The sequence below is a fragment of the Cucurbita pepo genome, chromosome 7 (genome assembly GCF_057944985.1).
Source record: "Cucurbita pepo subsp. pepo isolate OVF chromosome 7, ASM5794498v1, whole genome shotgun sequence".
Classification (NCBI taxonomy): Eukaryota; Viridiplantae; Streptophyta; class Magnoliopsida; order Cucurbitales; family Cucurbitaceae; genus Cucurbita; species Cucurbita pepo.
The window spans coordinates 109,260-136,148 of record NC_141804.1 but is presented as its reverse complement, the minus strand read 5'-3'; the positions used below and the strand labels follow the sequence as shown (position 1 = coordinate 136,148).

The 26,889-nt window shown below is 41.4% G+C and overlaps 9 protein-coding genes across 18 annotated transcripts; 3 read left to right on the top strand and 6 right to left on the bottom strand.

The window, feature by feature from the left end:
- The first annotated feature begins 903 nt into the window (after positions 1-903).
- LOC111798931 (poor homologous synapsis 1) lies at positions 904-6,707 on the top strand. 2 transcript variants are annotated; one of them, XM_023682288.2, is made up of 9 exons: positions 904-1,250; positions 1,785-1,901; positions 2,032-2,097; positions 2,192-2,295; positions 2,394-2,587; positions 2,660-2,718; positions 2,879-2,906; positions 3,642-3,708; positions 6,372-6,707. In XM_023682288.2, exons 1-8 carry the CDS (start codon positions 951-953, stop codon positions 3,698-3,700), a joined length of 927 nt encoding a protein of 308 aa, XP_023538056.2. In that variant the 5' UTR covers positions 904-950; the 3' UTR covers positions 3,701-3,708; positions 6,372-6,707. The 2 variants fall into 2 exon arrangements, with proteins under 2 accessions (XP_023538056.2, XP_023538055.2); XM_023682287.2 differs by lacking the exon at positions 6,372-6,707 and having other exon boundaries at positions 3,642-3,859.
- On the bottom strand, positions 4,054-6,374 carry LOC111798930 (L-tryptophan--pyruvate aminotransferase 1). Its single transcript, XM_023682286.2, has 5 exons — positions 5,799-6,374; positions 5,405-5,714; positions 4,948-5,237; positions 4,523-4,824; positions 4,054-4,422 (listed from the first exon to the last, which is right to left on the bottom strand). Exons 1-5 carry the CDS (start codon positions 5,876-5,878, stop codon positions 4,229-4,231), a joined length of 1,176 nt encoding a protein of 391 aa, XP_023538054.1. The 5' UTR covers positions 5,879-6,374; the 3' UTR covers positions 4,054-4,228.
- Positions 6,708-6,756: 49 nt separating the features above from the next.
- LOC111798928 (uncharacterized) lies at positions 6,757-9,598 on the bottom strand. Of its 4 annotated transcripts, none has more exons than XM_023682282.2 (8): positions 9,086-9,598; positions 8,849-8,943; positions 8,665-8,768; positions 8,463-8,563; positions 8,289-8,392; positions 7,576-8,013; positions 7,340-7,471; positions 6,757-7,060 (listed from the first exon to the last, which is right to left on the bottom strand). In XM_023682282.2, the coding sequence occupies exons 1-8, from the start codon at positions 9,323-9,325 to the stop codon at positions 6,901-6,903; spliced, it is 1,374 nt and encodes a 457-aa protein (XP_023538050.1). In that variant the 5' UTR covers positions 9,326-9,598; the 3' UTR covers positions 6,757-6,900. The 4 variants fall into 4 exon arrangements, with proteins under 4 accessions (XP_023538050.1, XP_086981846.1, XP_086981847.1 ...); XM_087125720.1 differs by having other exon boundaries at positions 8,849-9,025; positions 9,068-9,256; XM_087125721.1 differs by having other exon boundaries at positions 8,849-9,009; positions 9,066-9,217.
- A 283-nt stretch (positions 9,599-9,881) lies between these two features.
- Positions 9,882-12,533, bottom strand: LOC111798929 (protein neprosin). Its single transcript, XM_023682284.2, has 7 exons — positions 11,697-12,533; positions 11,525-11,611; positions 11,208-11,420; positions 10,922-11,086; positions 10,701-10,754; positions 10,451-10,597; positions 9,882-10,375 (listed from the first exon to the last, which is right to left on the bottom strand). Exons 1-7 carry the CDS (start codon positions 11,907-11,909, stop codon positions 9,998-10,000), a joined length of 1,257 nt encoding a protein of 418 aa, XP_023538052.2. The 5' UTR covers positions 11,910-12,533; the 3' UTR covers positions 9,882-9,997.
- A 58-nt stretch (positions 12,534-12,591) lies between these two features.
- LOC111798158 (uncharacterized) lies at positions 12,592-13,240 on the bottom strand. The gene has a single exon (XM_023681158.2). The coding sequence runs from the start codon at positions 13,238-13,240 to the stop codon at positions 12,740-12,742; it is 501 nt and encodes a 166-aa protein (XP_023536926.2). The 3' UTR covers positions 12,592-12,739.
- On the top strand, positions 13,169-17,620 carry LOC111798155 (cysteine-rich receptor-like protein kinase 2). 4 transcript variants are annotated; one of them, XM_087125716.1, is made up of 9 exons: positions 13,169-13,421; positions 13,530-13,623; positions 15,009-15,708; positions 15,789-15,902; positions 15,991-16,130; positions 16,234-16,444; positions 16,532-16,766; positions 16,872-17,022; positions 17,121-17,620. In XM_087125716.1, the coding sequence occupies exons 2-9, from the start codon at positions 13,594-13,596 to the stop codon at positions 17,463-17,465; spliced, it is 1,926 nt and encodes a 641-aa protein (XP_086981842.1). In that variant the 5' UTR covers positions 13,169-13,421; positions 13,530-13,593; the 3' UTR covers positions 17,466-17,620. The 4 variants fall into 4 exon arrangements, with proteins under 4 accessions (XP_086981842.1, XP_023536918.2, XP_023536923.2 ...); XM_023681150.2 differs by having other exon boundaries at positions 14,910-15,708; XM_023681155.2 differs by having other exon boundaries at positions 13,169-13,628.
- A 596-nt stretch (positions 17,621-18,216) lies between these two features.
- LOC111798156 (cysteine-rich receptor-like protein kinase 2) lies at positions 18,217-21,167 on the top strand. The gene is made up of 7 exons (XM_023681156.2): positions 18,217-18,985; positions 19,084-19,203; positions 19,301-19,443; positions 19,536-19,746; positions 19,830-20,064; positions 20,181-20,331; positions 20,428-21,167. The coding sequence occupies exons 1-7, from the start codon at positions 18,217-18,219 to the stop codon at positions 20,770-20,772; spliced, it is 1,974 nt and encodes a 657-aa protein (XP_023536924.2). The 3' UTR covers positions 20,773-21,167.
- On the bottom strand, positions 19,829-23,723 carry LOC111798157 (2-phytyl-1,4-beta-naphthoquinone methyltransferase, chloroplastic). 3 transcript variants are annotated; one of them, XM_087125724.1, is made up of 8 exons: positions 23,026-23,723; positions 22,845-22,909; positions 22,669-22,759; positions 22,490-22,578; positions 22,183-22,316; positions 21,955-22,016; positions 21,746-21,845; positions 19,829-19,906 (listed from the first exon to the last, which is right to left on the bottom strand). In XM_087125724.1, the coding sequence occupies exons 1-8, from the start codon at positions 23,215-23,217 to the stop codon at positions 19,878-19,880; spliced, it is 762 nt and encodes a 253-aa protein (XP_086981850.1). In that variant the 5' UTR covers positions 23,218-23,723; the 3' UTR covers positions 19,829-19,877. The 3 variants fall into 3 exon arrangements, with proteins under 3 accessions (XP_086981850.1, XP_086981851.1, XP_086981849.1); XM_087125725.1 differs by having other exon boundaries at positions 19,829-20,997; positions 23,026-23,722; XM_087125723.1 differs by lacking the exon at positions 19,829-19,906 and adding an exon at positions 21,262-21,573 and having other exon boundaries at positions 23,026-23,720.
- Positions 23,724-24,403: 680 nt separating this feature from the next.
- Positions 24,404-26,886, bottom strand: LOC111798326 (protein trichome birefringence-like 2). The gene is made up of 5 exons (XM_087125717.1): positions 26,037-26,886; positions 25,616-25,808; positions 25,351-25,541; positions 25,102-25,260; positions 24,404-25,030 (listed from the first exon to the last, which is right to left on the bottom strand). Exons 1-5 carry the CDS (start codon positions 26,825-26,827, stop codon positions 24,688-24,690), a joined length of 1,677 nt encoding a protein of 558 aa, XP_086981843.1. The 5' UTR covers positions 26,828-26,886; the 3' UTR covers positions 24,404-24,687.
- Positions 26,887-26,889: the final 3 nt, after the last annotated feature.

Sequence of the window (26,889 nt, the reverse complement as noted above, 5' to 3'; positions counted from 1 at the left end):
AATCTGCTTCAATTCTAACGTACAATCCAGTGAAGGGCAATTCATTTTGTCTTGCCCTTGCCCTTGCCCTTGCCCTTGCCCTTCCAATTCTTTGCTTTTTGTGTCATTATTGTCCAGACAATCGGGTGACCCCAAATATGGAAGACAACTCTTCAGCATAGTTGGTGTAGGACTACTACTCCTGAACAATACTGATGCCCCAAATTGAGCATGGTTGTAAAGAATTTTTATAATGGGCGGCCACCTCGGCACAAGGGTGTGGGGGATGAAATCGAGGCTCACCAATGATTTTAAAACTATATAATAACGTACATTACAAAGTGTTTTTCCATATGTTTTTCAATGGATAATGATGAAGCTTGCCAGTCAGCTGCTTACACATAATCTGTATGAGCTGTGTGTCAATTCAACTTTTGATTGGTTTGGTTGCTTTGTTTGTCTGCCGCACAATATGGGTCCCAACTTATTTTGACATATCTTATCATATGCTACGTGATGTGGTTGATAAAAGAATTGATCAGAGCCTTTTCTGAAGTGGGTCCAACCCCATCTCGACCATGCTTGAACCCATTTCTTTCGTGAACCATCGGATGATCCTCCTCCTGAATACCAGTATTTGATTCTGTAACGCTATATAATAGCCAATTTCAATAAAATGAGAGATTTCTCCCTTCTCCCTAGGTATAGTTATTTGTGCCATAATCATCATCATCCGATGGATTGAAGGGAAGAGATAATTCATAAATATTTAATTGTAAAATGTGTCATAATTAATAATAATAAAATTAATGCTTTGCTAGGTTTAATCATACTCTGAATTTGAATGAATTTAAAAATGTTTGGAAGTTTATAATTTAAAAAATTAAAAGAATAAATTTGTAATTTAGCGTGACTATAAATATGATTGGCGATTTTGTAAAGCAGGAGAGGGATTGTTGGGAGGGAAAAGAATGGCGGGATTTGAAGGCGGGGAACAGAGCAAAGAGGAAGCGGAGATGCCATTTGCTGCCATTAGAGACCAATGGGAAGTTCAATTTTCTCGCTTCGTTTGCTATCCAAGCACCACATCTACATCCAACGACACCGACACCGACACCAACACCAACCTCCGTCCTCTCCTTCTTAATGCCCGAAACCGCCCTCCTCGAGGCACATGGATCTCTTCCTCTTCCACGGCTGTCCTGCAGCTCCTTCATCATTGCTCCGCATCTGATTTGATTCTTGCCGTACGCTTTCGAGATAAAATCCTCGTGAGTTCTTTTTTCACTCTTCTCTCCAAGTTCAACTCGTAATCTGTATGTGCCGGTAAATTTGTTTATTATACACTCGCTTCTTCAGATTCCTCGAATTTTGTCCTTACCGCATTTAACGAATTTCCTATTACATTTCTTTAGCCATTGCTTAAATTCATGCAGTTTCTTATTAATGTTCTTGAAATCAGCCTGATCATGTGCTAATTTCCGCTTAAGGAGTTGGTCTCTTGTTTGATTTCTTCCGTTTCCCCCCCTTAACCTCCCTGCATGGATGATTACCTTCGAGGCTGCATCTTGACCTCATTATATACGCTTTAATCTGTAGTTCATTTATTATACAACACCAAATACTAGGGAAGGTGAGAAATCCTACTTTGTGAATTATGCTTCCTCTGGCAAATCAAATGCAGCACCTTATACTGAGTTCAGTCGTTTAGCACAATCCAAAGTATCAATCTAAGACACGATTTCTATTATGTGGATGCGTTTATCGCAATGGATGAATCATGTCTTATTTGCATACTGATGTAGGAAGAACACTACCTCTCGAAGCTGCATTTCTCTTGGCCTCAGATGTGCTGTATTTCTGGTTTTCCAGCCAGAGGCACCAGAACTATATTCGGAAGTTATAGAGATTCAGCTGACGAGGCAAGTCATGATATGTTCATCAGATTTTGTTTGTCTGTGGTGCCACGGAATTTCAAATAAAGTAGTTTTCTGAGGACGAGTTTGAGTTGTTAAACCCCACAACTCACGAGGGCACTGTTTTTCTTGGCAGATCCAAAAATTTGCCCTAAGATTTTCAACATCTTGCGAAATTGATTCATTTGTGAGCATTCTCAAGGTATTATCATGAATTCCTTTGATGGCACGGTTTAATGGAAGGTATTTGTCTACTAAAAGCTAGCTGCTGCTTTTGTGCTTTTCTCCTGTTTCAGGAGATGTCGAAGGATGCAAGAGATATACAACCAATAAGTTGCGACTTTGGATCTCAGATTTCGTCTGAGTTATTATGTTCAAATACAAATAGGCCGTCTGACAGGTAAATGGAAATTATCTAATTATCAAATGCATCATTTTCTTTTTACAGCCAGATTCAGAGAGAGAGAGAGAGAGATTTGATGCATCTTATGTTTCCAGCCTCTCTGAAGAATTGAGCAATTCTACCGTGCTCCAGCCTTACACCCCTGAAATGCCTTTGAGCTTAAAAGATACTGCAGAGAAATACTCATCTTCTCAGGAAAATGTACATGTTGACCACTTAGAAAGCATATTTGCAGCGTTGCCACCCAGTTTCACGTCTATGGTATCGAACTGTTCAGATGTCAAACAAGGTAGATGCTATGACAAACTTAGCCAAAAAAATATTTCAAATCATTGTATTGATCAGTTCCCTTCGTTGTAAGGTCCAACTGCGACGCCACCATCTGCTACAAAGGATAATGATCTAAAGTCTCAAATCATGGTATGTTTCATTGTTATCAAATGGAATTTCTTTTTGCGATACCCTCTATTAAATGGTTTGATCTAATATTGAAATTTTTTCTTGGACTCAATATTGTACATTTCGTATCATCATCGTTGGGTTTTTATCTTTTTGAATTTTTTTTTTTTTTTTGGGACAGAAATGTATGGAAGATTCTTCCTTTCAAGGTACGTTTATATCAACACTTATCTAAACTTGCAAATGTTTCCATGATGCCCTGCATTTTAGGAACTGTTTTAGTCGATTCAAGATGGTAGAGTTAGTTCTGTGAAATCTTGCACCAGACTGAAAGACTAAGCTTATGGTTATAACTAAACTCAACAGAAATCTTAACAAAATTACTGATACTTAACAGAAAATGCCAGAAATAGAAATGAAACACATTCCGGAGGTCTAATTTCAGAATACGCATTTTGTTTGTTTTTATCTGATTTATTTTCCTTTTGGGCTGGGCTTAGTTTTCTGTTAAGGCTCGTTTCTAAGGCCCGTGGAACCTATCAAAATCAGCTGTGTTGGGCCTATTTTAAGGCTTTTCTCCTGTATATTTTTCAGTCAGCTCAATAATACACGACATTTGTTCCAAAAATAATAAAATTAAAAGATTAATAATAATAATATAAACATTCGAACAACAACGTCTCAACAACCAGATGACGTTAAAACAGCCAGTAATATAATTTTGAAGCGCATGTCAGCTTCATTAGATTAGATGCCAAGGTTGGAAAATGCTGTGAATTTCTCTAGCTTACCGTAGCAATAGCTCTAGAAATGCGCCTTCTTTATTAACGGGATGCAATTTCAAATAATACATTTCCAATTCGAGAAGTAAATTGTTTATTCTTATATAATACACTGTAATATTAAATACTGATCTGTTGGTTTAAATTCTTGGTGGTTGCTAGATATGTTGAACAGAGTTGAGAAAATTGTCGGCGAAATTGGAGGCGATTTGGCGCTGTAATTCTCAGGGTAATGTCCATAATACTTGAATCCTTAAGATTTCTTTCCATTAGCCCCCATCGGTGGCCATATTATTTTCGCATACACATTATTCTAGTTTGCACTTATATACGGAATATTCGAGTTAATTTGACATCTCATAGGCCTCTTATTATTAGAATCCAGTTTCAATTGTGAACTAAGATTTCCCTGGAGGATGCTTGGAAAAATCTTAAGAGATAAAAAAGATGAAATTAGATATTATATTATTTGGTCAAAAAGAAAATTGGGAGTTATAAAATTGGTTGGTCCTAATTTGGGACGAGAAGGTTATGAGATGAAATTAAGTGGATTGATTGGTACTGACTACAAGAATTAAGAAATAATAGAATTAATATAGATTGGTTTGCCAAATAAGAAGAAGAATGATAAACTAAACCACCAAACATGGACGACAGAGGCATTGCCCTCCCATCGCCCTGGGGGTTGCAAATACAAATTAGGACCAAACCCATAAAACAAAAACAGAAAAGACAATGAATTTCAGTAGTCACTCTTCAAACAGTCGGATGGCGTTCAGCCTGTCCAAGAAATCCTCAAAAACATCATCGCTACTAAGCATGCTTAGTCTCAAATACTTGGCATCAGCTCCAAAACGCTTCCCATTTCTCCCCAATATGTTATACCTTCTTAGCAAGCTACCACAATCCTCAGTCTCCTCATTGCACTTCAACCAAGCAAAAGCTGTTCAAACTCACATTAACAACATGCTTTATGTCACCATCTTTATCCTTGTAACACAAATTATTAGAAGCTGAATTTAAATCTAGCTCGGACGACTTACCGGGATATGGTTTTGTGGGACGTCCAAGGAAAAAGCAGTATTGCCGTTCAAAGCTGGGAACACTAAAGAGATCACTGCTTCCAATTGCCTCTCTCAAACTCTCCCATCTTTGGGCCATGAGACGGTTCCCATACTCAAAGAAGTTGTTTGAGGAATTCAACCCAAATTCTTTGTGCTCATTGCACAACAATTCCATTATCTTTGCTGTTCTGAATTGCGAGTCTTTTGATACCCCAATTGAGTTGAGCTCTATATATTTTGTCATTTTTATGGCCACCTCTCTGTCCTTAACAAGTGCCCAACTTCAAAGACACAGAAAGAAACAAAGACATATGAGATCAGATGCATTAATTGAATGATCCTCGTCTTGTCTTGTTGGGGACACATAATCCATTGTAATTATAAAAAAGTAAATAAACACCCACCCAATGCGGGAGCCAGCATGTCCGGTGCATTTGGAGAAAGTGAAATACATAAGATCATGATCGGCGGGACGATTGATGGGCATGAACTGGGGCCAGTAATAGGCCAAGTCATGGATGAGCTTGCCTTGGCCGCAATCCTTGACCACTGATTCGCGCAAACTACCATTTGGATTGTTTGGGGAGTTGACCACTTCTATGAATGGTCCACTTTTATTAGCGTTGTACTCATTGGCATCCCCCGCCCATTTGTAAAGCCTCGAGCACAAGTAGTCTGTTTCTTCTGGATAACACTGCTCAAGGAAAGTATACGATTCATTCAGTTTCATTACATTCCGCCAACAAGCTGAGGTGAAATGATGTAAATCCAATTACAAATTCGAAGGGAAAAGGAAGAAGAAATAGATATGTGGTGCGATGTGTAAAGTGCATAAAAAGTGGGGGAGGTTCTGATTCTGACCGAGTAGTAAGGAGCAGCAGAAACGACATTAATGGGTTTGAGGGAGGCAGGGGTAGACAGAGCATAAAGGGCAGCCTGGTAGAGCTGGGTGGAACCGGTCCCCACTACGATATATCGGTCATCGACCACGGCGTTGCCGACGAGTCGATGCAATCTGACGATGGCGTCCTCCAATTCCGGCAACAAAAACCAGCAGACTTTGCCGGGCTTGGTGGCGGCTTTGTAGCTCATCAGCTCACACCCTGGGATCACGACCCTGCACTTGTCTCCCATCCTCCTCCAGTATGGCTCGAACACGGTTGGGTTCCCCCTGTCAGTCACCGCCAACAGAATTAATTTAATAACAAAATGTGAGATTAATTAAGACCGAGAGAAAGAGGGTAATGGAGGTTACGGATCAAGATCAATGAGCGACAGGTTGCCTCCGAAGCCATTGGATTCAGTGGAATGGTTGGTTGTTTCAGCTCCACACATCCTTAATCTTTCTTCTTCTTCTTCTTTTGTTTCTGAACACAGACAGCAAATCCAAATAACAATACAACGTCTTAACCTAAGTGGTGGGGTCGAGTTATTGGATTTTTGGTGTGTTTTGCCTTCCTTTTGGGTGCGCTATTTATAGATAGTTCATCCGAGTGTTTATAGCCGATGCATATGGATTCCCATGAATTTAAATGCTGTAGACAATATCAAATCACATGGTGGAATTAAATATTGGTTAAAGCAAAGAGTTCAAAATGATTAGAAGCGGTTGAATAATTGTGGTGTGTATGAGGAAGAATAAAATAAATGTAAGTTTGGATTTGACGGTAGTTGTTTGGCAGAGCTGGTCTCACAAAAATGGATGCCCAAAAGACACGGGGCCATCCCTTAAAAAACAGATTAGAGTTCGGACCGTCATGGAATTGGGCTCGAATTGCTAGTGTTCTTTCTTAAACAAACCCCATTTGAATGTGGATATCATTTGCAGTTGCAGAATTAGACGATTAAAGCGGGTATGTCGATGGAAATGCGACAAAGGGTTTGATCGACCAAGTGGCGATGCCATGCCATGCCATGCCATGTGCCCCTATCCACTCATGAACCAACCATTCAACACTGCCATGTGCCCTCTTAGATTCTGTTCCCCCCCCTTTTTTTCTCTTATCAGAAGTCAGAACAAACTTCTTATAATCCTTCTTTGATGCATGTGATACTAAGTTAACGAACTTCTTCTAATCTGCCTTCGATATTACTAAATTGTTTTGTTCTACGTTTGAATAATTCTGTTTTTTTTTTTTTTTTTTTTTTTTTTTTTTTGAGCTCTTGAGAAGCTCAGGCTGGTACTGCAAATTGATGGGCCCAGGGCAGGAAAATGAGGAAAACAAACGTAGAAACTTTTTATTTACATGAAAGGGGAAAAAGAAGGGGGGGTAACTACAGGAAGAGGCAAATGACTTTTTGTTGGAATTCCCTAGCTGTAGACTCTGTAGTGCTATTGCGATCACCAGTAAGAGCGCCTATGCGTGAGCTTCGTTAGGCAAGGTTGGAGGGTTCTTCCTGAACACATGTTTTCTACAACGTTCAAATATGCCATCATATATGAGATCAAATTGAACTCCTGCTCTCTCCCGATTCACTATGAACATTATGTGATCACCTTCAATGATCTTGTAGTACCTGCAGTTTCAATCAAACTTGACATTAAGATTCAACCCGAGTGTTCAAATTTCCACGCAAAAGAGAGTAACACTTGGAATGCGTCTTCTGAAAGTAGTAGAAGATGGCAGCATATGATAATATGTCTCTTCTTAAGTTCTAGATGATCAGGAATGCATTTCAAGAAAAAGTGTATATGATTTGATACAAACCTCTTTAAACATCAACATCCCAGACTGTCAACTGGGTTTCAAATAAGGATACGGAAGATGGTAAGGAATTTGAGATGTTTCAACTTACCAGATGCCAGGTTCGAGGGGTTTACAATCTGAATCGTTTACGACATGACGACTTGGATGCTCAACTGGAAAGCGTGGGTGAGTCATGGATATGGTGTTAAGCGCACCATCGTTGTCTTGCCAATCTTCATCTCTGCACAAGCACCACTACCATTATATTCTGCTGCCCTGATGATCTTTTTCATAAATCAAAACGAAAGTTGGAGGGGTTTTCTTGCTACTTATTTGTTCACACACCTATAGTCTTTGTAAGGTGGCGCGACATCGGAAGGGTGGCGCCATTGGCTCATCTGCAGAACTCTAATAAAAAACAAGGGATGGATTCTAAATATGCTTGATGGAACCGTGATCCCTAAGATCTTCCTAGTACATTTGGTTACATAGTTAAAATAGTATGTATTAGGAAAGGTCTGTAATTGGTTGTTGAGATGGATGGAACCCTGTATGGTAAGATCAGGGAGGATCCAATCTCCAGACGCAAACGGACCCGAATTTCCCATGAGGCAATGAAGAAGACCCCAAATACCCATTTTCTTCCACGACATGTTGAAGTGATCAAACCCAAAGTTATAATATGCTCTCAACCAGGGAATGTCAATCCAATCATATACTATAACGCCCAGGCGGCAGAACTGCAGCAGGGATATAGACTTCATTGATCTCCCATCTTCCGGCCTGGAACAAGTTGACATGAAAGGTGCTAAAATGGTTTATTGGATTAGTTTGATCATATTGGCTGTTAACAAGATCAAAATATTACGTCAGGATGCTAATCTGTGACTATTCTAAACAGTCAAAAGCACTTGGAAACTTGGTGTGAAAATAATGTCATAATAGCGACAGACAGGAAACTTTTTTGGGCCACAAGCTTCAAAAAGATATGACAGTTGATAAAAAAACGAAGTAGAAGTTATGTTGGTGGAAAAGATGAAAGTGGGTAAGGAACTTACTGCATCCCATCCAAGTAGGTCCTGGTAGTCCCATTGAATACTCCTGATAAGGACGTCATGCTTATTACCCAGTTTGCATTGGTATTCTCGTACCCCTTGAATGCCTGAACCAATAAGTAGGGGTTTCAGATATGTGTTATTATCTACAACCATTGAACTCTATGTTTCCCTAACCTTGTCGGCGAGCATTTGCTGGAGTACTCGAATGACCTGCGCTCCGGCAGAATGGCCAACAAAGTGAATAGGATGGTCTTCATCCCATTGAGGATAGTGTCCTGCAAATACCATTTCGGATCAGAAGATAAGGGTTGTATGGAAGCAAATGTTTTGAGGTAATAATTTAGGTCGTAGAAGGGAGAGAAATATGATATGAAACCTGGTTCATAAAGTCGCCCAAATTGAGAGTGGCCATAGGCGTTGCTGTGTTCTTCCCCATAATCGACTCGTCCGCCTTTGAGATAATAGAACAATTCGCGAGCCCTAACAAAGGAAAACGAAAAGGGTTGAGAACGAGAAGCGAAAAGGGAAAAAGGAATGAAATGGGTGGAAGATGGAGTGACCTGTCATAAATGCTGGTTAAGGATCCTAGATCAGGGACAAGCACTCTATCGTCTTTCTTCTCGGCCCCCGCAAAGTAGGATAAAGATCCCAATCTCTGCGGAAATGGAAGAATGAGGGGAGAAAACAAAGAAGAGAAGAAAGGGAAACGCAGAAAAGGAAACGCAGAAAAGGAAACGCAGAAAAGGAAACGCAGAAAAGGAAACGCAGAAAAGGAAAAGAAAGGAATGAAGGCATACTCCTTGGCCAAAACCAAAAATTCCATGGACTAAGACAATGGGAGGGAGAGTGTGGGGATTGGGTATTGTGGTTGCAGGGAATCCCTGATGGACGGCAACTTTGGGGGAAGGGGAGAAGAGGAATTGGGAGAGATCCCCCGCCACGGCTGTGCTAAAGATGTAGAAGGCATACACCAAATGAACAAGGGAGCTCAAGAATAACTCCGTCAAAAGCAGAGCATGAATCCAGAGGGTAATCATGATTTGAATCGAAGAAGAAAAAGCAGAATAGAGGAGGGCCTTCTTCTTCAACCCAAGAAAGAAGAGAGAAAGAAAGAAGAGAGAAAGAAAGAAAGAAGGAAAGAAAGAAGGAAAGAAAGAAAGGAGGGGCAGGAAGAAGACTCTTCTGGAAATGTGGTCGAATGTGAGTGACCCCGCAGAAGCAGCAAATATATGGGGAATGTCCTGTCCTCTCCTTTCCTGTCCTCTCCTTTCCTTTCCTTTCCTTTCCTTTCCTTTCCTTTCCTGCTCTCTCCTTTCCTGCCCTCTCCTTTCCTGCCCTCTTATACCACCAAATAAAAATATATTAATATTAGCCAATCAAAAACACACCCATAAAAAAGGCGTTTCGGTGATGTTGGGCCCGCTCCCCCTCCTCCCTCCTCCACGTGTTTCATCTAACTTCAATTGATTGATTGTATACCAACCCTTCATCATTTTCAACTTTATTCCTTCTTAACTTTAATATATCTTTTCAAATTCCAATACTTTATTTATTATTAATGATGTAATGTTTCCTTACACATAACAAATGTAATGTCTAAACTGCTGATATTGATATTATACTAAAAATGGTGAATCAAAATTTACAATTATATTAGTTGTAATGATGAAGGGGATGTGATATAACAAAAAACAAAAACAAGAATTGTGTCAAGGACACCTCTGGCTTCGGCCAGGTCCACCGTAGTAAAAGTAGTTGCCCCAATCGGTGTTCATCCCTGCTTCAATATCGTAGCACTCCGGATGATCCGCCAATACCATCAGGTTTGTTAATGGAACCAAGCTGTTGTCCCAATCCACCACCTGCAGGTTCCGGAAGTAGGAAGCTTTTCCGAATCCCTCCCCGCCGAAATGCCCACTCCCCATCTCCGTGCTGCTGTGGAATCCGGAGGGGCTTGAATTCACCACCTCTCCCCCGAACTGCACCATGGTTGCATGCTGTTGCAGATGCGTGAATAAGAAGGACGGCCAGTATCCCACCAGTACCCCCGCTCCAAATTCCAGCCACCAGTTTCCATGCTTTGGGTCCTACACCCCCAAAATGTTAATCAAATGCCTAACAAATTGGGACAACTACCTTAGCATCATTATGTCCAATCCCACCTTCCAAACCATCAAGCTGATGTCGAATTGACCGCCATCCAACGAAGACGTCGGAGATATTGTAGCCCCAATGGCCACTTTGTTATTTGTTTGGACAAACCCCGAGCATAGCAGATTGTAACATCCGGTTGCTTGGTATGCGTCCGACTGTTGCAATTCATCTCAATGTCAAATCTCAACCCCACGATTCTTTTTTGCGTAAATGAACAAGAATGCAACACAAAACCTAGCCTTTTGTTGGGTATCTCACCGTCCAGTAAGTAAAGAATCTTGGGTAATTGTCTCCGTACAGTTCTGGACTAACCTGCGGATCCAAAATTTCAAAACCATCGGTATCAATCCTTTAAATGGAAAAAGAGCATAGTATGGCACTTTAGTCACATGCTTTGTCGGCCCAATCTTTAGCTAACTGAGATAAAGACAAAGTAAGATGAGGGAGGGAGAAGTTAAGGACTTAAGACACAGACATGCCTGCCAACCGGCTTCGAGGGTGTTGAGATCGTCGCCAAAAGAGCCGGAGATGACCCACATTTGCGATAAGCTGAATTCATACTGATCGGCGACTCGAGGTGCCCACACGTTGATGCTTGCTTTTGCACCGAAGTAGTGATTGCCGGTCACATACCCCACAGCGTGCTGGAAAAAGAACCAAAAGTTGAAAAAGAACAAAGGACATTTGTCAGAGAAAGAACGAGAGTTTGATGTTCAAAGATGAAGAAATTGACAAGGATTCTTTTAATTTTGTTGGAAATGGTACCTCATGCCCGTCGCTGCTTGTTTCTCTCCTAACCCATCCTTTTACTTTTCTTCCAAACATCTGAAAAGAGGTAGCTCTGAGTATGTCTTCCTCCGTTGTTCTTCTTATTGGAACTGTTCCTTCCGGGCAAGTTTCCCCATTCATGCTCCATAATTGGAAGCTCCCTATCTCCGTCCTAGGCGGCTTATGTCCTTCTGGTCTCTCTGGTGGATCCTGCAAATTTAGACACAACATTCATTCACATTCACATTCACTTTCCTTTCAAGGCTGAACCAGTTGAACTTTGAATTTGGGTGGCAATGGAAGTAAGCGGTTACCAAGGGTTTTTGGGCCTTCAAGTTTGGATGGTCAAATGCTGGTTGGTGGTGAGATAAAACACAATCAATGAGATCCCCGTCAGGACTCTGCATTCCCAAAACAAAAGCGTCCTGTTTTTTTAGTGAACAGAGGAGGAAGTGAAACAGAGTAGTGTATTAAGCTATTAGTAACCTGAATTGTGTGGACTGCAGGCTTGTTGACCTTATCCAGATGAGCCCTTATCATCTTCAACTTGTTCAATTCCTGTTGGGGATGGAAAGTCTGGTTGGTGGCAGGAATATGAGACGAGTATACCGGAGTTACTGGGAAAGCAAGAAGAAGCAAAAGCAGCGGCACAAGAATGGCAATGGTCTGGGGAGTGTTGAAGAAGCAGGCGGAGGCCATGCTTAGGCGGAGTGTTAAGTGTTGGAAGGGTGTTTCATGTCCATAGAAATGCAGGGCCCGGCATTGTTGTTGAGAGAAGGCCAAAGGATGATCCTTTAAGCATAGTGAAAGATATGGGGAGAGGTTGTTTGGTTTATGAGGAGGAGGCGCTGGGGAAGGGGGTTGAAGAAAGTGGTTTAATAAGGGAGATTAGAAAAAGGGATGAAGAAATTAAGTAGTTGGCTGGGGTAGTGATGGAAATCATGCTGGATTCTCCTTTTTTTCTTTTTCTTTTTTACTTTAAACAGAGAGAGTGTATGTGTGTTCCCAGTCTCCAGTACAAGGCCTGGAACTTTAGCTTTCTTGTGCGTAAGATGATTAATATGTGTTGTTGTTATTCCTTACTTTGGTTCTGAGGGCAGAAGGGAATTGCACTCCCATTCTGTGGGCTCCAAAGTTGTTTCCTAGATGTTCTTTCTGTCACCACCTTCTTTATTACATCCCAAATCCTTCCTTAAACCCCTCCTAACCAACTATATCTCAATCCATTTATTTGGGAGCGACAAAAACGACAGTGTGTTCGGACTGTAAGTTGTTGTCAGAATTGTCCCAAATGAGTAATGTATGTATGTATGTATGTCACATCCGAATGGTAGGTTTTGTCGAATATGAATGAAGAAAAAGCATAGGGAAGAGGATAGAATTAAAAGAAAAGAAACGGCAGAAGGGGAAAAACCAGGCCACTTCTGCATGCTCTATCCCCACCTTTTCTTATTAATGAAAACTAGAATTTAAAATAAATAAATAAGTAAAAACTAAAACTAAAACTAAAACTATTCCAAACAAATGTTTCAGCGAACGCCAATCAAACTAGACAAGTACAAACAGTTGGTGGCCATTTGGCGGAGTGTAAGGTTTGTTCGGGTTACGGGAGAAGTGCCGCCTCTCTCGGCCACCGCATCGTCGCAGGTGACGTAGCCGGTCAAAGCTGCAGAGAGGTTGATGTTGAGGGTAGGTTTGTCTCCGGTTTTGAGGGTCGAAAGGCAAGTCTTGAGGTTGCCGAAGGCGTCTTTGTATGTCTCGGAGCATACCTCCATGCCCGGTGACTTCCTCAGCCTCTTGGCTGTAGTCCTCGCCATTTTTGTTTGCAACATCAACTGCCTGATCGCGGATTCTAAGGCTACAGATGGCTTACTCAGACCCCTCACCACAGATCGACACAAAACCGGGTAGTCTGCCTTTCCGCACAGGTCTCCCATATTCGGATCCAGATTCAGACTCAGAAGCTCTCGCTCCTGCTCCTGCCCCTGCCCCTGCCCCTGCCCCTGCCCGCCCTCCCACATACCCGCCATGGCTACCAACAACAAGCAACCACACCAAAAATGGCTTCGGAAACTCATTCTTTTTATTATTTTTTTATGATTATTTTTTATCTTAAAAAGCAAAAGACAAGCTCAATCCCTGCAATCCGAGGCGTGTGTGTGTGTGTGTGTGTGTGTGTGTGTCTGCGCCTGGACTCCAAGACACAGGGAGGTAGTATTTCTTGAATTGAAAAGATGGGTTTGCATTGGTGATTACAGAACCGTATTATTATATACTGAATTTGATTGGTGTGTTCTGTTTGGTCTAAAACTGTAACAGATAGTTTGGTTTCGTGAGTCTTACCCTTCAGTGTAGCGATTGCTTGGCATCCCATGCGTTGCGTATGCACTTCCTATCCCAACCAACCGCTTCTGTATGGTACACTCCTTTTTTGTCGCTTTTACTAATTAAAATTATGTATAACCATTTTTTGATGTGCATGTTATAGTTTTGGTTTAGTTGTAGCAATAGCAACAGGATAATTGTAGAATGATTTTTGCAATATCTTGAAGTGGAAAAAGTGTTATAACATAGAAATAGTTGTTATAGTTTAACTCAAAAAGTTGAGATCTTTATGTTGCTATGTATTATGCATTAAATAATTGGGGATACACAGTATGAATCGAAAATGTTCCCTCTTTATTCCAATCACAATCTTATTTGTTTGAAGTTTGAGCATCAGTTTATGCGGAATTGGGTTTGAAATAGTAACATCCAAGTTGGTATAAACGCATATTCACTCCAATAATTGTTTTTGGGGGAGCTCTGGATTTACCCTATTTGCATATGTCTGGTACTCATTCTCATCCATCTTCTTCTTCTTCTTCTTCTTTTTTCTTTATATTTATGAAATTTCGCCATTTCCATCATTTTCTACTCCTCATTCTAATTCTCATCATTTGTATTATTACTCCTTTGAATGCTCCATCAGTGGTGGGTTTGGGGCCTCACCATTCCATTACAGTGCCTGTGTTTTCATTAGTCTGCGCATCCAACTTTTAACTGAACAATTTTTTAATCATTTCTGTTCTTATATTTCTTTTTTGTTTATATTACTCTTCCTTCTATGAATCTTGTGTTAATCTTGAACGATATTTTAGAGGAGGAAGAATGAAGGGAATTATGGAGTATTGATCCAACCCACCTCTACAACCCACCTCTACTGCCCCACTAAGACTTGGAGGTGAAGCCACAATTAAGTGGTTGATTCAATGATCACAATTCCTTCATTTCCTTTTCTTTTTTTCTTTTTTTATTGCGCACAACGCGTCTCCTTTTAATCACATAATCTTTTTCTTTTCTTTTTTCTTCCCTTTATTGTATTTGGTTTATTATTATTTTTTTTATAAAAAAAATACTGTTTTTTTTTCCACTCTGAAAAGAGAATCTATTGACTTGAAACCGAGTTGAGTTGACTTCCACAGAATACCATAAAGAACAGTAAAGAATATGAATATTTGGAACCAAACAAATTTGGTAACACATAAGACAGATATCATGTTTGGTTTCTTTTCCATTTTGAAGTGCTCACATGATATGATATGATATGAATATGGGCGTTTCTGTTTTTTGTTCTCTTCCCTTCTACATATACTATATAATTCTCACGTCTCTTTATCTCTTCTTGCTGCATATACAATACTTCCTTTGAATTCGTAGCACACACACAAAAGGAAGCTGCCAATGAACACTGCATCGCCACTTCTTCCCACATATGGCTTCTTCATCATTTTCATCACCGCTCTTTTCTTGCTTCAGACCACGTCCACACTGGCCAACCCCAGATCCCAAACGGTGAACATACATTGTTCCACCGTGTTAGAGCATAATACAACGGCTTTTGTGCCAAACTTCGTTGCCACCATGCAAATAATCAGCGATCAAATGCGAACTGGTGGCTTTGGAGTGGCACTGGCAGGGAAAGGGCCGGACGCCAACTACGGCCTCGCTCAATGTTACGGAGATTTGTCGCTGATGGATTGTGTGTTATGTTATGCCGAAGCTCGTACTGTCCTGCCTCAGTGCTTTCCTTTCAATGGTGGCCGAATTTTCCTGGATGGCTGCTTCATGAGGGCTGAGAACTACAGCTTTTATAACGAATATAAGGGGCCTCTGGACAGGGCTGTGTGCGGCAACACCTCCATTACTACCAACTCCCTTTTTGGACAGTCGGCCAGGCAGGCTGTGGGCCGAGCAGTTGACATTGCACCCAACAATGGAGGGTATGCCAGAGTTGAAGTGCCTGTCCCTGGAACCTCCAATCTCTCGGTCTACCTGTTGGCTCAGTGCTGGAAGAATTTGAAACGCAGCTCCTGCACTTCCTGTTTGCAAAACGCCTCTGCTTCTATCCTCAAATGCTTGCCTCAGTCCGAAGCAAGGGCCCTCAACACTGGCTGCTTCATCAGATACTCTAGCGTTGACTTCCTAAATAGGGAAGCTCGAGCTGCAAGGTTCAGAGGTATGAATGAAAATTGGTGTTGTATTATACGCCACCACTACTAGCTTCTTACTTGAATTTACTATGGACGATCTCTGCAGGTAACATTATAGCAATTGTAATCTCAGTGGTAAGCTCGATTGCTGTTTTGGTCGCTGGTGTGTTGATTGGAATCTACATCTGGAATAACAGATATGTAAAGATGAAACGAAAAGGTATATTTAAAACAGCGCCTTTCTACTTGTTGAAAATAAGTTCTTCGTTTCTACTTGATGTTCACTTGATTGCCATATGTATTGAAAGGTTCAAATGATGCAAACAAGATGGTGAAAACACTCAACAATAGCAGCTTGAATTTCAAGTACTCTACCCTTGAAAAGGCAACAGAATGTTTTGCTGAGGCTAACATGCTTGGACAAGGAGGATTTGGCACTGTTTATAAGGCCAGTCTTCTTATTGTTACCTTCAAACATGCAATTAGCTTAATAAGCTCAAACACTGAGATTTCATCATCCCTTCCTTCCTCTTCTGTCTATGTTGATGCAGGGAGTTCTGTCGGACGGAAGAGAGATAGCTGTGAAGAGGCTTTTCTTCAATAACAAACATAGAGCAGCAGACTTCTACAATGAAGTGAACATAATTAGTAGTGTGGAGCACAAAAATTTAGTAAGGTTGCTTGGCTGTAGTTGTTCTGGACCTGAAAGTCTACTCGTCTATGAATTCCTTCCCAACAAGAGCCTCGACCGCTTCATTTTTGGTAAACGCTGACATGTTCATTTCATTAAACATCCACTTGAACCATTGTTTATAAACACCTCTTCTGATTAGTTTCAAAACCATACAGATCGAGACAGAGGCAGATCACTCAATTGGGAGAAGAGATTTGATATTATCGTGGGAACAGTTGAAGGTTTGGCTTACCTGCACGAGAACTCGAAAACCAAGATCATTCACCGAGACATTAAGGCTAGTAACATCTTGCTTGACTCAAAGTTTCGAGCTAAAATTGCTGATTTTGGATTGGCTAGATCCTTTGAAGAAGATGTGAGCCACATCAGCACTGCCATTGCCGGAACCTTGTACGTAATTTCTCTTGAATAACAAGGAATAAGTATCAAATTAAACAACACAAAACAAAAGTGATTTAACATTTGTTGTTGCTTCTACTGTTCGTGAATCCACAGGGGGTATATGGCGCCAGAGTACTTGGCTCATGGCCAGCTAACAGAAAAGGCTGATGTCTACAGTTTTGGGGTGGTTTTGCTGGAGACCATCACTGGGATACAGAACAGTAGGAGCAAAACCTCGGACTACTTGGAAAGCATAGTACTCATTGTAAGTAGCTCTTCTTCTGTTCGTTGTTTCATGGTAGTTCTATATTACGAAGAAAGAAAGAAAGGAGAGTGATAAATATGATTGATGTGGGGAAACAGACATGGAAGCATTTTGAATCGGGAACAGTGGAAGGGATATACGACCCGAACCTGATGGTTGATGAGAAGGAGGGAGGTGGGAGCATAAAAGAGGAGATATTGAGAGTGGTGCACATAGGACTTCTGTGCACTCAGGAGACTGCATCACTGCGACCCACAATGTCAAAGGTACTGCAGATGCTGATGAAGAAGGAAGACAAACTTCCAGCGCCGACCAACCCGCCTTTCATGGACGAGAGGACAATGGAACTGAACGACACCAGCGACGCCCCGTCCCAGTACAACGTCACGGAAGGTTCTTCCACGGCTGCGAGCGTCACCCATAGTTCATTCCATCCCAGGTAATTGTAATTGTAATTGTAAAAACTGGAAAGGAAATAGAGCTCGGTTGATGAAGAAATGTGTAGACGTGGTGAAGGAGGAAGTGGGGTTTGCTATATTTGTGTACACTAATACTGCGTATAATCCAATTATCAGACTGAAAGTATTCAGTCCTACAATTACAATCCCAATCCCTCCTCACTCATCTCGGTGGTACCCAAATTAAGGTAGCAAATGACTTCTTTTCATATTCTAGAACATCCCCAGACTTCTGGCTTCAATATTTTGCCTTTTCTTGACGGCAATGCAAAGTGAGCCACAGACAGGGGAACTCATTTCTTTTAACTATTCTCGACGACTCTTAACAATGAAAGATCAGATTTTTGTGGAGGGAACTAAAAATCATCAACCGTCAACAAGATAATTGTTCAGCCGCCGTTATTGAATTTTCTAAGGCTGACTGAACAGAAGATGTTGAAATAGATACGGTCAGCGACTCGGTCTATTTTAAACGGAAAACGCCACACTCGCTTTCTCCTTCTCCTCCTCCTCCTCCTCCTCCTCCTTCCGGACCTTGACTTCTTGTCAATTACTACCATCCACTCCTATTACATCGCTTCTCATTTTCAACAGATATATTTTAAACTTGTATATTTCGTAGCCCCCTTTCGCGCAAACTGTCACCCATTCCGCAGCTTCCCGACCTTCTTCGTCGTCGGCGGCGGCAGCAGCCTCCTTATTCAGAATCAAGCAGACAAACGGAACCCCAGATTCAATGGCGATCCAGCTTGTTTATGCTTGCAAATATGTCCTATTTTCGGTCCTCGCTCTTCTTCTGCTACACCTAACTTCGGCTGTGGGAAAGCCAAGAGATCAAACTGTGAAAGTGATTTGCGGGAAAGAACTAGAGCACAACACCACGGCGTACGTTCCAAATTTTTTTGGCTCAATGGAAAAAGTAAGACAACAAATCACAACTTCGGGATTTGGAACGGCGGGTACAGGAATAGGACCTGATGCCAGCTATGGGCTTGCCCAATGCCATGAAGATCTCTCATCCCACGAATGTGTGCTGTGTCATTCTCAAGCACGTACGGTGCTTCCCCAGTGCTTCCCTTTCAACGGTGGCCGTGCATTCATCGATGGCTGCTTCTTGAGGTTCGAAAACTATAGCTTTTTTGACGAATACAAAGGACCCGAAGACACTGCAGTTTGCGGGAACCTGACCCAAAATGACCCCAACTATAGACAAGCAGCCAGGGATGCGGTGATGCAAGTGGTCAACGGTGCACCAGGCAACAAAGGCTTTGCAAAAGCTCAAGTGGCTGTGGCCGGGATGGCGAAGGAGTCTGCCGTTTATGCTCTGGGTCAGTGCTGGAGAAGTTTGAGCCACAGCTCTTGCAGCTCGTGTTTGAAAATTGCTTCTGCCTCGATGCTGCAGCAGTGTTTACCTCGATTGGAAGGGCGAGCGTTGTACACAGGCTGCTTCATGAGATACTCAAACACAGACTTTCTCAATAAGGACATCAAAGATAGTTCCAAAGGTAAAACTGATCCTTTCTCAATAAGGACATCAGAGATATACTCAAACACAGCCTTTCTCAAAATTGCCTGATAAATTGCAACCATGCTTTGTCTGTAGGTGAGACAATAACTGCGGGGATCATCATTTCAATTTTGAGTTCTGTTGTTGTTATGATAATCGTAGCGGTGATCGGTACTTTTATCTGGAGGCGCAGATACGTTCAAAATAAAAGGAAAGGTAAGATATGAAGTCTGAAGGTTTCGTCGTGGTGACCACTCCTTGGGGAGATTAACTGACAATTCTTTTTCTTCAAATGCTATGTTTTACACGTTAGGAGGTTCAGCTGATGTGAAGAAGTTGGCGAAAACTCTTCAAGATAGTAATTTGAACTTCAAGTACTCAACCCTTGAAAAAGCTACCAACAATTTCAGCCTCGATAACAAGATTGGACAAGGGGGGTTTGGCTCTGTTTATAAGGTAGTTGTTCTTCCTCTCCATCTTGACAGGACCTGCAATCTCCAATTATGACTAACAACAAATCATTTACTATTCATTCCCATGCATCGCAGGGAACTCTACCTGATGGAAGAGAGATTGCTGTCAAGAGATTCTTCTTTGATAACAGACATAGAGCAGCAGATTTCTTCAATGAAGTCAACATGATCAGCAGTGTCGAACATAAAAATCTGGTTAGGTTGCTTGGATGCAGTTGTTCTGGACCTGAAAGCCTACTTGTTTATGAATTCCTGCCAAACAAGAGTCTCGATCGCTTCATTTTTGGTAGATACTCCAGCGCTCAAAATACTTTTGATTTCAGCAATTCAAAGATTTCCCCTTGACATGCTGCTAAAAAATTTACACAGGTGCCAATAACAGCAAAGCTCTTGATTGGGATAAGAGATATAACATCATCATTGGCACGGTTGAAGGTTTAATATATCTACATGAAAATCCAGAGAACAAAATCATACACAGAGATATAAAGGCCAGTAATATCTTGCTCGATCTAAAGCTTCAAGCAAAAATAGCAGATTTTGGATTAGCAAGGTCTTTCCAAGAGAACAAGAGTCATATTAGCACCGCCATTGCAGGAACTCTGTATGTTTTCTCATAAATAACATTCCTTCCTTTGAACACATCGTTCACTATCTGAAAGCTAAGAGAAGATTTGTAGTGCCATTAACATTTTCCTTCCTTTCTTGTATATCTAACAGAGGATATATGGCTCCGGAGTATCTAGCTTATGGTCAGCTAACAGAAAAGGTCGACGTCTATAGCTTTGGAGTGCTTTTGTTAGAAATAGTTACAGGATTCCAATACAGTGGCATCCAAGTCTCGGGAAATATTGAAAGTCTTGTCACTGCTGTAAGTTCTATGAATCCTTTCCATATCCTTCCTTGAATGTCAAATTCTACTAACAAAAATATGGCATCTCTCTTGCGCTGCCACATGGTAAAATAGATGTGGAGACATTTCCAAGCAGGCACGGTTGAGAGGCTATTTGATTCAAATCTAAATCTTCGGAATCACTACAACAAAAAAGTAAAGGACGAGGTATTGAGAGTGGTGCACATAGGGCTCTTATGCATTCAGGAGGTTCCATCTCTTCGACCAACAATGTCGAAGGTACTACGAATGCTGACCATGGAGGAGGAAGAGCACCTTCCTCCACCCACCAAACCGCCTTTCATGGATGAGATGACCATGGAACTTGATGGCTCATGCAAGGACTCGCAATATTGTTCTATTACAGAGGGCTCTTATTCAACTGCCACAGTCAGCCATAGTTCTTTTCATCCAAGATAACCACCATGAGCTCAGGAACCCTTCCACCTTTCTCACCTAAAGCCCCCAACACAAAAAGATCCCCAAGAATGGGAACTGGCTTGCATTCCTCGTGTCATGGTGTCTCTTATGCACCATAAAGACCAAATGTTCCAAAAGGCCAGTTGAGCAGAATATTAACACATGATTTGATTTTGGGTTCTTCAAGACATTAGCTTCTCAAAACTCCATTATGTATACATCAACCTGATCAAGCTTCAATGTTCATTACCAAGAGTGGTAAAAATAGGCTTTGTACTCTACCGAAAGTGTATAATTCAAAATCTTCATTGTATCAAATCAGGAACATGGTAGAGTTATGATGTCCTTAATAATACCACAGTGATAAAAGTATTAGAATCTAAATGATTTCGTTATGAGGCCTACAACTTATTACATTCCTCGTATATGCATGCATACACTGAAAACTCAATAGCATTGACAGGGAGCCGGCAGAACCTTATACATTGATTAGAAACCAAATATGGGGCATCTATTGCAATTATATACTTTTTGTTGCTTAAACTTGCATGAAACAGAGCTCCAATGAAAATGTCACAGAACTTGATGCATAAAAAGACGTGAAGCCACACACCATATTCTCACAAGTCACAAAGAGCTCAGTTCAAGAAATCTGAACTAAGATCAAGAAAAATGAACTAAGACAAAACATGAATATCAATCAACGAGATGCCACTAAATTTCCCATGAGACCTCCACTAATTTCATAATGTCTAGAGGTAGAAAACCCTACTTCTAAAGCAAGTTCTTCCAATTCCTTTCCTGTACAAAAACGAGTTTAGTCAGCGAGTAACACTGAAGGAAGATCCAAAATACATAATTATATTAAAAATAAAAAATAAAAAGTGGAGGCTTTTGTTTACGGAACAACTAATAAAAGTGGTTGTCCGGTCAACTAATAAAAGAGAGAGAGAGAGAGAGAGAGAGAGCCTGCCTGTTGAAAATTCATTGATGGATTTAGACAGATATTTATAGTCCTCAGCAAGGCCGTAACCAGATGCCACTGGGACTACAATGTTGTTGATCATCCATTCCTTGCATAGAGGAAGTTCATATGAACCAAGCATAAAGAGTAGAGACTCACTAAATTTGAAGTGTGCAGTGTGCACCACATAGCAAAAACGAGCCTTTACATAAAAGTACCTGAATGGCAGCAGTAATCGGTTGTGTAGTCTTGTTAAAGTCGAGAATTGATACCTTACTACCTGGAAAGACCAATTGATTTCTCAATCAAGAAACATGTATGCAAATCCACAATCCAAGAATCCAAGAATCCAAGAATCCAAGAAGGAATTAAGAGAGATCATTCGTTGGAGTTGAATCACAGTGATAAATCCACACTCCAAGAACAGAAAATATACAGCAAATGACCTTGTTTCAGTACTCTAAGCATCTCCTCCAAAGCTTTCCGTTTATCCACCACATTCCGCAGACCATAGCCCATTGTAATGGCATCGAAAGTGCCGTCAGAGAATGGCAAATTAAGAGCATCACCTTCCACCCACCTTCATTTTGGCAAGCAGCTGTATCAGGTTGATAATTCCACAAGCAATTACAAAAGGCAAAATTGTAATTCTTACTGCAGCAACACCCTATGGTCATAGTTCGATTTGTATAAGACAAACACTGAGTGGAGTACAGGCTATCATATTTATTGTTCAAGTTCACTAATGCTTACTCAATGTTGTTGTAGCAGGGTTTGGATAGCGAATTTTGACGGGAAGAAGCAATACTTAGCTGCTCTTGTGAGAAATCAAGACCCGTCACCTGCGAATTAACACCAAAGAATTTGATGATCAGATATCTATGGTCATCAAAATAGGCACATAATCCACTGGGGTGTTGCCGTCGGGTTACCTTGCCATCGTATCCAACTCTCTCAGATAAGAGGAACGCCAAATCTCCGCTTCCACAGCATATATCCAACACGCAGTCTCCTGCCTTTGCACTGTTCCCAAATGTTCGAAAGCTCAAAAGAAGAGAAGAAGAAGAGATAAGGTAATTCCGCATCAGGAAACGAGAACATTGCATACCCGCTCCACGAGACGGCCATTCGTTTCCAAATACGATGCTGACCCAAACTGAGTAAGTCATTCAACTAAATTCGAAGCACAAAGAAGAGTAAGGGTTCAAGAGGGGAAAAGCAAATAGGAAAGCATGGAGTGGGTTAGGGAAAAAAAAAAAAAAAAAAAAAAAAAAAAAAGGTAAGCGGACGTTATCATAGACAGGCGCAATACGGTTGAACAATGCTTGGCGGTCGGCAGCGCATTGAATCGGGCGGTGACGCAGAAAAGGCGGATTGGTTGGAGGAGGAAGACGGAGTTGGAGCGGAAGGGAGGAAGCCATGCGATTGCAGATGGCCGGAGAATTATATGGCAGCAGATTTGAGTTGGCTGCATATACCATCTGCCCCCCCCCCCCCCCGAATCCAACTTATCCAGTTCACGTTTACCAACAATTAGAAAAATAATTAAAAAGAGGGAATAAATGGCGGTTCTCAAGTGCCTTGACCGAGCCTCTATTTATGTGGCCCTCTGAATAATTTATAAATTATTGAATGAATATATACTTGAATGATTAAAAGAAGAAATCCTTTTTTGCATTACATTAAGAAAACTAATCGCCAAATAAGAAAACAGGGGATTTAGTGGCGAACGCCTTGAATCAACCAAAAGGGCTTTTGCCTTAAATAAGCTTTCTTGCTTTTGTGGTGGAGATGATACCGTAGGATATGGCCATCTGTAGTGAACATTCCACCACTCCACCAGTACTTCCCTTCCCTCTTTAGGCAGCTTTCCTTTCTCCTTCTGCTTTGCGAATTGTAGCTTCAACCTACCAATGTGGCTCCACCATAAGTATAAGCATTGCCATCATTACAAGATTGGTAAGCTGGAGCAGAATGGTATTGAAGAAGGAGGAAGCTTCATTAAAATGGGTTGAGAGGTGTGATTTATACTAGACCAGCATGTCGCAGTACGCTGCCTATCCGGACACAGATAATGAATTCAATGAATACCACGCAAAGCATGCCCAAATTGAATGGGACACAGATAATGAATTCAATGAATACCACGCAAAGCATGCCCAAATTGAATGAGAGGAGGGACCACAATTACCATGAACTCGTCCAGCTCCGGCAAGCTGGGTACCTCCGGAGGAGCTCCAACCTGACCCCGAAACAAATTAATTGAGTTTATTGTAAAAAATTATTTATGAAGTGTTGTGATTCAACTATTTACCTGGCATGATTTTCCTAAATTATTTTCGAAACTTCATTGTAAAAAATTCAAAAGTATCGTTTTTTAGTAACAAAAATATATAGAATATAAAACATGGAAATGTAGGAACGTGGAAGTAAGGCAAAAGCAATGATAAGCCGGCAGCAGGTGGGCATAGATAAAAATAAACTGTCATTGACTTAGTCAAAGCCCACGATCTCTGTCTCCCCCCAAGCATGCGGGCGGGTGCACTGCTAATGATAAACTTGCGCACCAAATCAGGCTCCTCCACCTGCCCACTGTCACTCTGGCTGCTCCTAGAATCAAACATCACCGTTCTTTTTCTAATATTAATTTGTTCTAGTTTAAGAAAATTAGAAAGAAATATTTGAAATTCTATTATAGAATTACAAGTATGATGCTTGTTCCTCTACATTTGCACGGCAATCTATGAGTCAGCAGCCTGTATTTTCCTCAACAATGGGCAGGCAGGCAGGCATGATCATGTTGCTCAGAACCAACCTAAAACCATTAAACAACCATTTGATACATGCACCTTTACTCCAAAACCCAACAAAAATACACAAATGACAAAAAGAATGGATGGGATACAAAAAAAAAGAAAAAGGAAACGGTGGTGATTTGCAAATGTTGGAGCTTAGTCTCTCCAAAATTTGTTGGCCATCCTTAAGAGAGACACATAAAGCAGCTCGTTCCATGTGTCGGGTACCCCGGGCAAGCACCAATGGCTGCAATCTTGAACTCCCACGCTTGCACGTCTTTCTTCCTCCGTCTTGTATTCCATTCTATAAATGGAAGGGTGCGCATCCTTCCGATAATGAGTCATCCTGGTGATGTTTAAGTAGGACGTCCGCGTTTTCATCTCCCCCATCACATACTCCAGAGCCCTCATTTTCTTTGGGTACTTCCCCAAGTATGCTTCCTTATATATTGGCTCCGTTTCATTGTCGCATTGACCTCCCGAGTTCCACTGCCCACCACTGCCAACGCACACATTTTTCAAGCACACATTTTTCAAACACACACACACCTCCAATTCTTTGATACATACCTGAAGTGCGAATATGAATACCCTCTGAAGAAAACCAGAGTTCGATTTCCATCAACGTTGTTGTCTATCCATTGACCCCAAGTGGTGAGAGCCCTCTTAAACGCTTCCAACACCTTCAGTCTCGGGTGCAAATGGTTGCCTTCTTGGTAATAGTTTTCCCTGCAAAACAGGAGGGAAACAAAAAACACTTCACCACAAAACCCTCAAAACCTTGGATACAGCCAAGATGATGATCACTACAATACGTACCCCCTAGAGGTTTTCTCATGAGTCCACCAATGGCCTGTATTAAACACTAGAACGTCCGCGTCACGGTACATTTCGGTCGTCTCGTCCATTTCATCCAATCTTAATGTCTCCATCGTTTTGTTGTCTCTCTCGAATGTAGATTCCCTAACAAGGAATGGAGAACTAACAAAATCCACGGAACAATTAAAGTCCTGCACATACAGCAAAACAAAAGAAAGATGAGTTGAAAACATCACAAACTGAAGAAACATGGTTTGAAACTTGCCTCAAACCGGAAGGCGTAGAAGCCCTTCTTCTTGAAGTCTGTCCTTCCAGATATCTCATACACTCTTTTCTTGTCGGCAATACTATGACGAAGAATGCACACCAGAGACTCCCACATGTTCCTATTCAATGAGTCCCCAACGAAAACCAGATTTCTTCCCCTCAATAATTCTAGAAAATGTGTTGCGTTCAGACTGAAAGCACCAGAGTTCAAACAAAAGGGATATTAGGAAAGAGGTTTATAAACACAAATGTATTACTGAGGAGAAGCATCGTAAAGGAGAATCATCCTAATTTTTCATTCATTCATTCATTCATTCACCAGACATGGATCATTCTAATCAGCAGAATATCAAGAAGAGCAAGCATATTCATGAAAGTAATTGAAGGACCAGGGCCAGGGGATTCGATTAAAGAAATACCTTGGAATGTTGCACCCATTTGGCTGCCATTTCCATTTGACATATCCATCATCTGGCCTCCTATTAAGATGACAGTCAAAGTCTCTGTCAATGTAAGGGCAAGAACCTGGAGGATAATATGGTTTCGAATCGTCCCTCACCCATTTGCCATCAAAGATGTCACATTCCTCATCGAAGCTGTCATTTGATGCTCCCATCGGTTGAGAGTTGTTGGTAATTTGAATTCTCTCGCTTGAATTTCTTCCTCCATTTCCTTCTGACGCATTCTTGTCGTCAGCATTGGAAGAATGAATATTCTCCTCCTGATATAGAGTAGTATCGTTTTTCAAAGAAATGGAGTTACTCGGGGTTCTCTCTTCATTTTTCTTCCCAGGGCCCAACTTTCCTCGGGTGGAAATGGATCCATTTGCAATTCCCGACCCATTTGGCGGATGGGCATTCAGTTTTAAGCTCCCATTGGTGTTGAGCGTATGATTGGAGGGCGACGCCATTTGGGGAGGAATTGGCTGAACGGGTCGCGTGGGAGCAGCATGGGTCGGGAACTTGGAAGATTTAGAAGTTAAATCAGACGAGGACGGAGATGAAAAGGAGAAACACCAGGAAGAAAAGAGAGAATCAACGGGAGTGGAGCGGTAATAAACGGGGAAGAAATATTTGGCATGAGAGGATCTATAAAGCAAAAAAAAGCTAAGAAAAATAAGAGAGATGCTAATGCCAAGACCAAATCCAGGGACAACTCGTCTCCTCGGCGACAAAATCTGGTCCGGTAAGCCAAGTTTCCTGGGGTCCATGGCATGGGTGAGGAGGGCGGGGCGTACGTTGAATGGGGGGAGGTTTTTATGGAGTGAAAAAA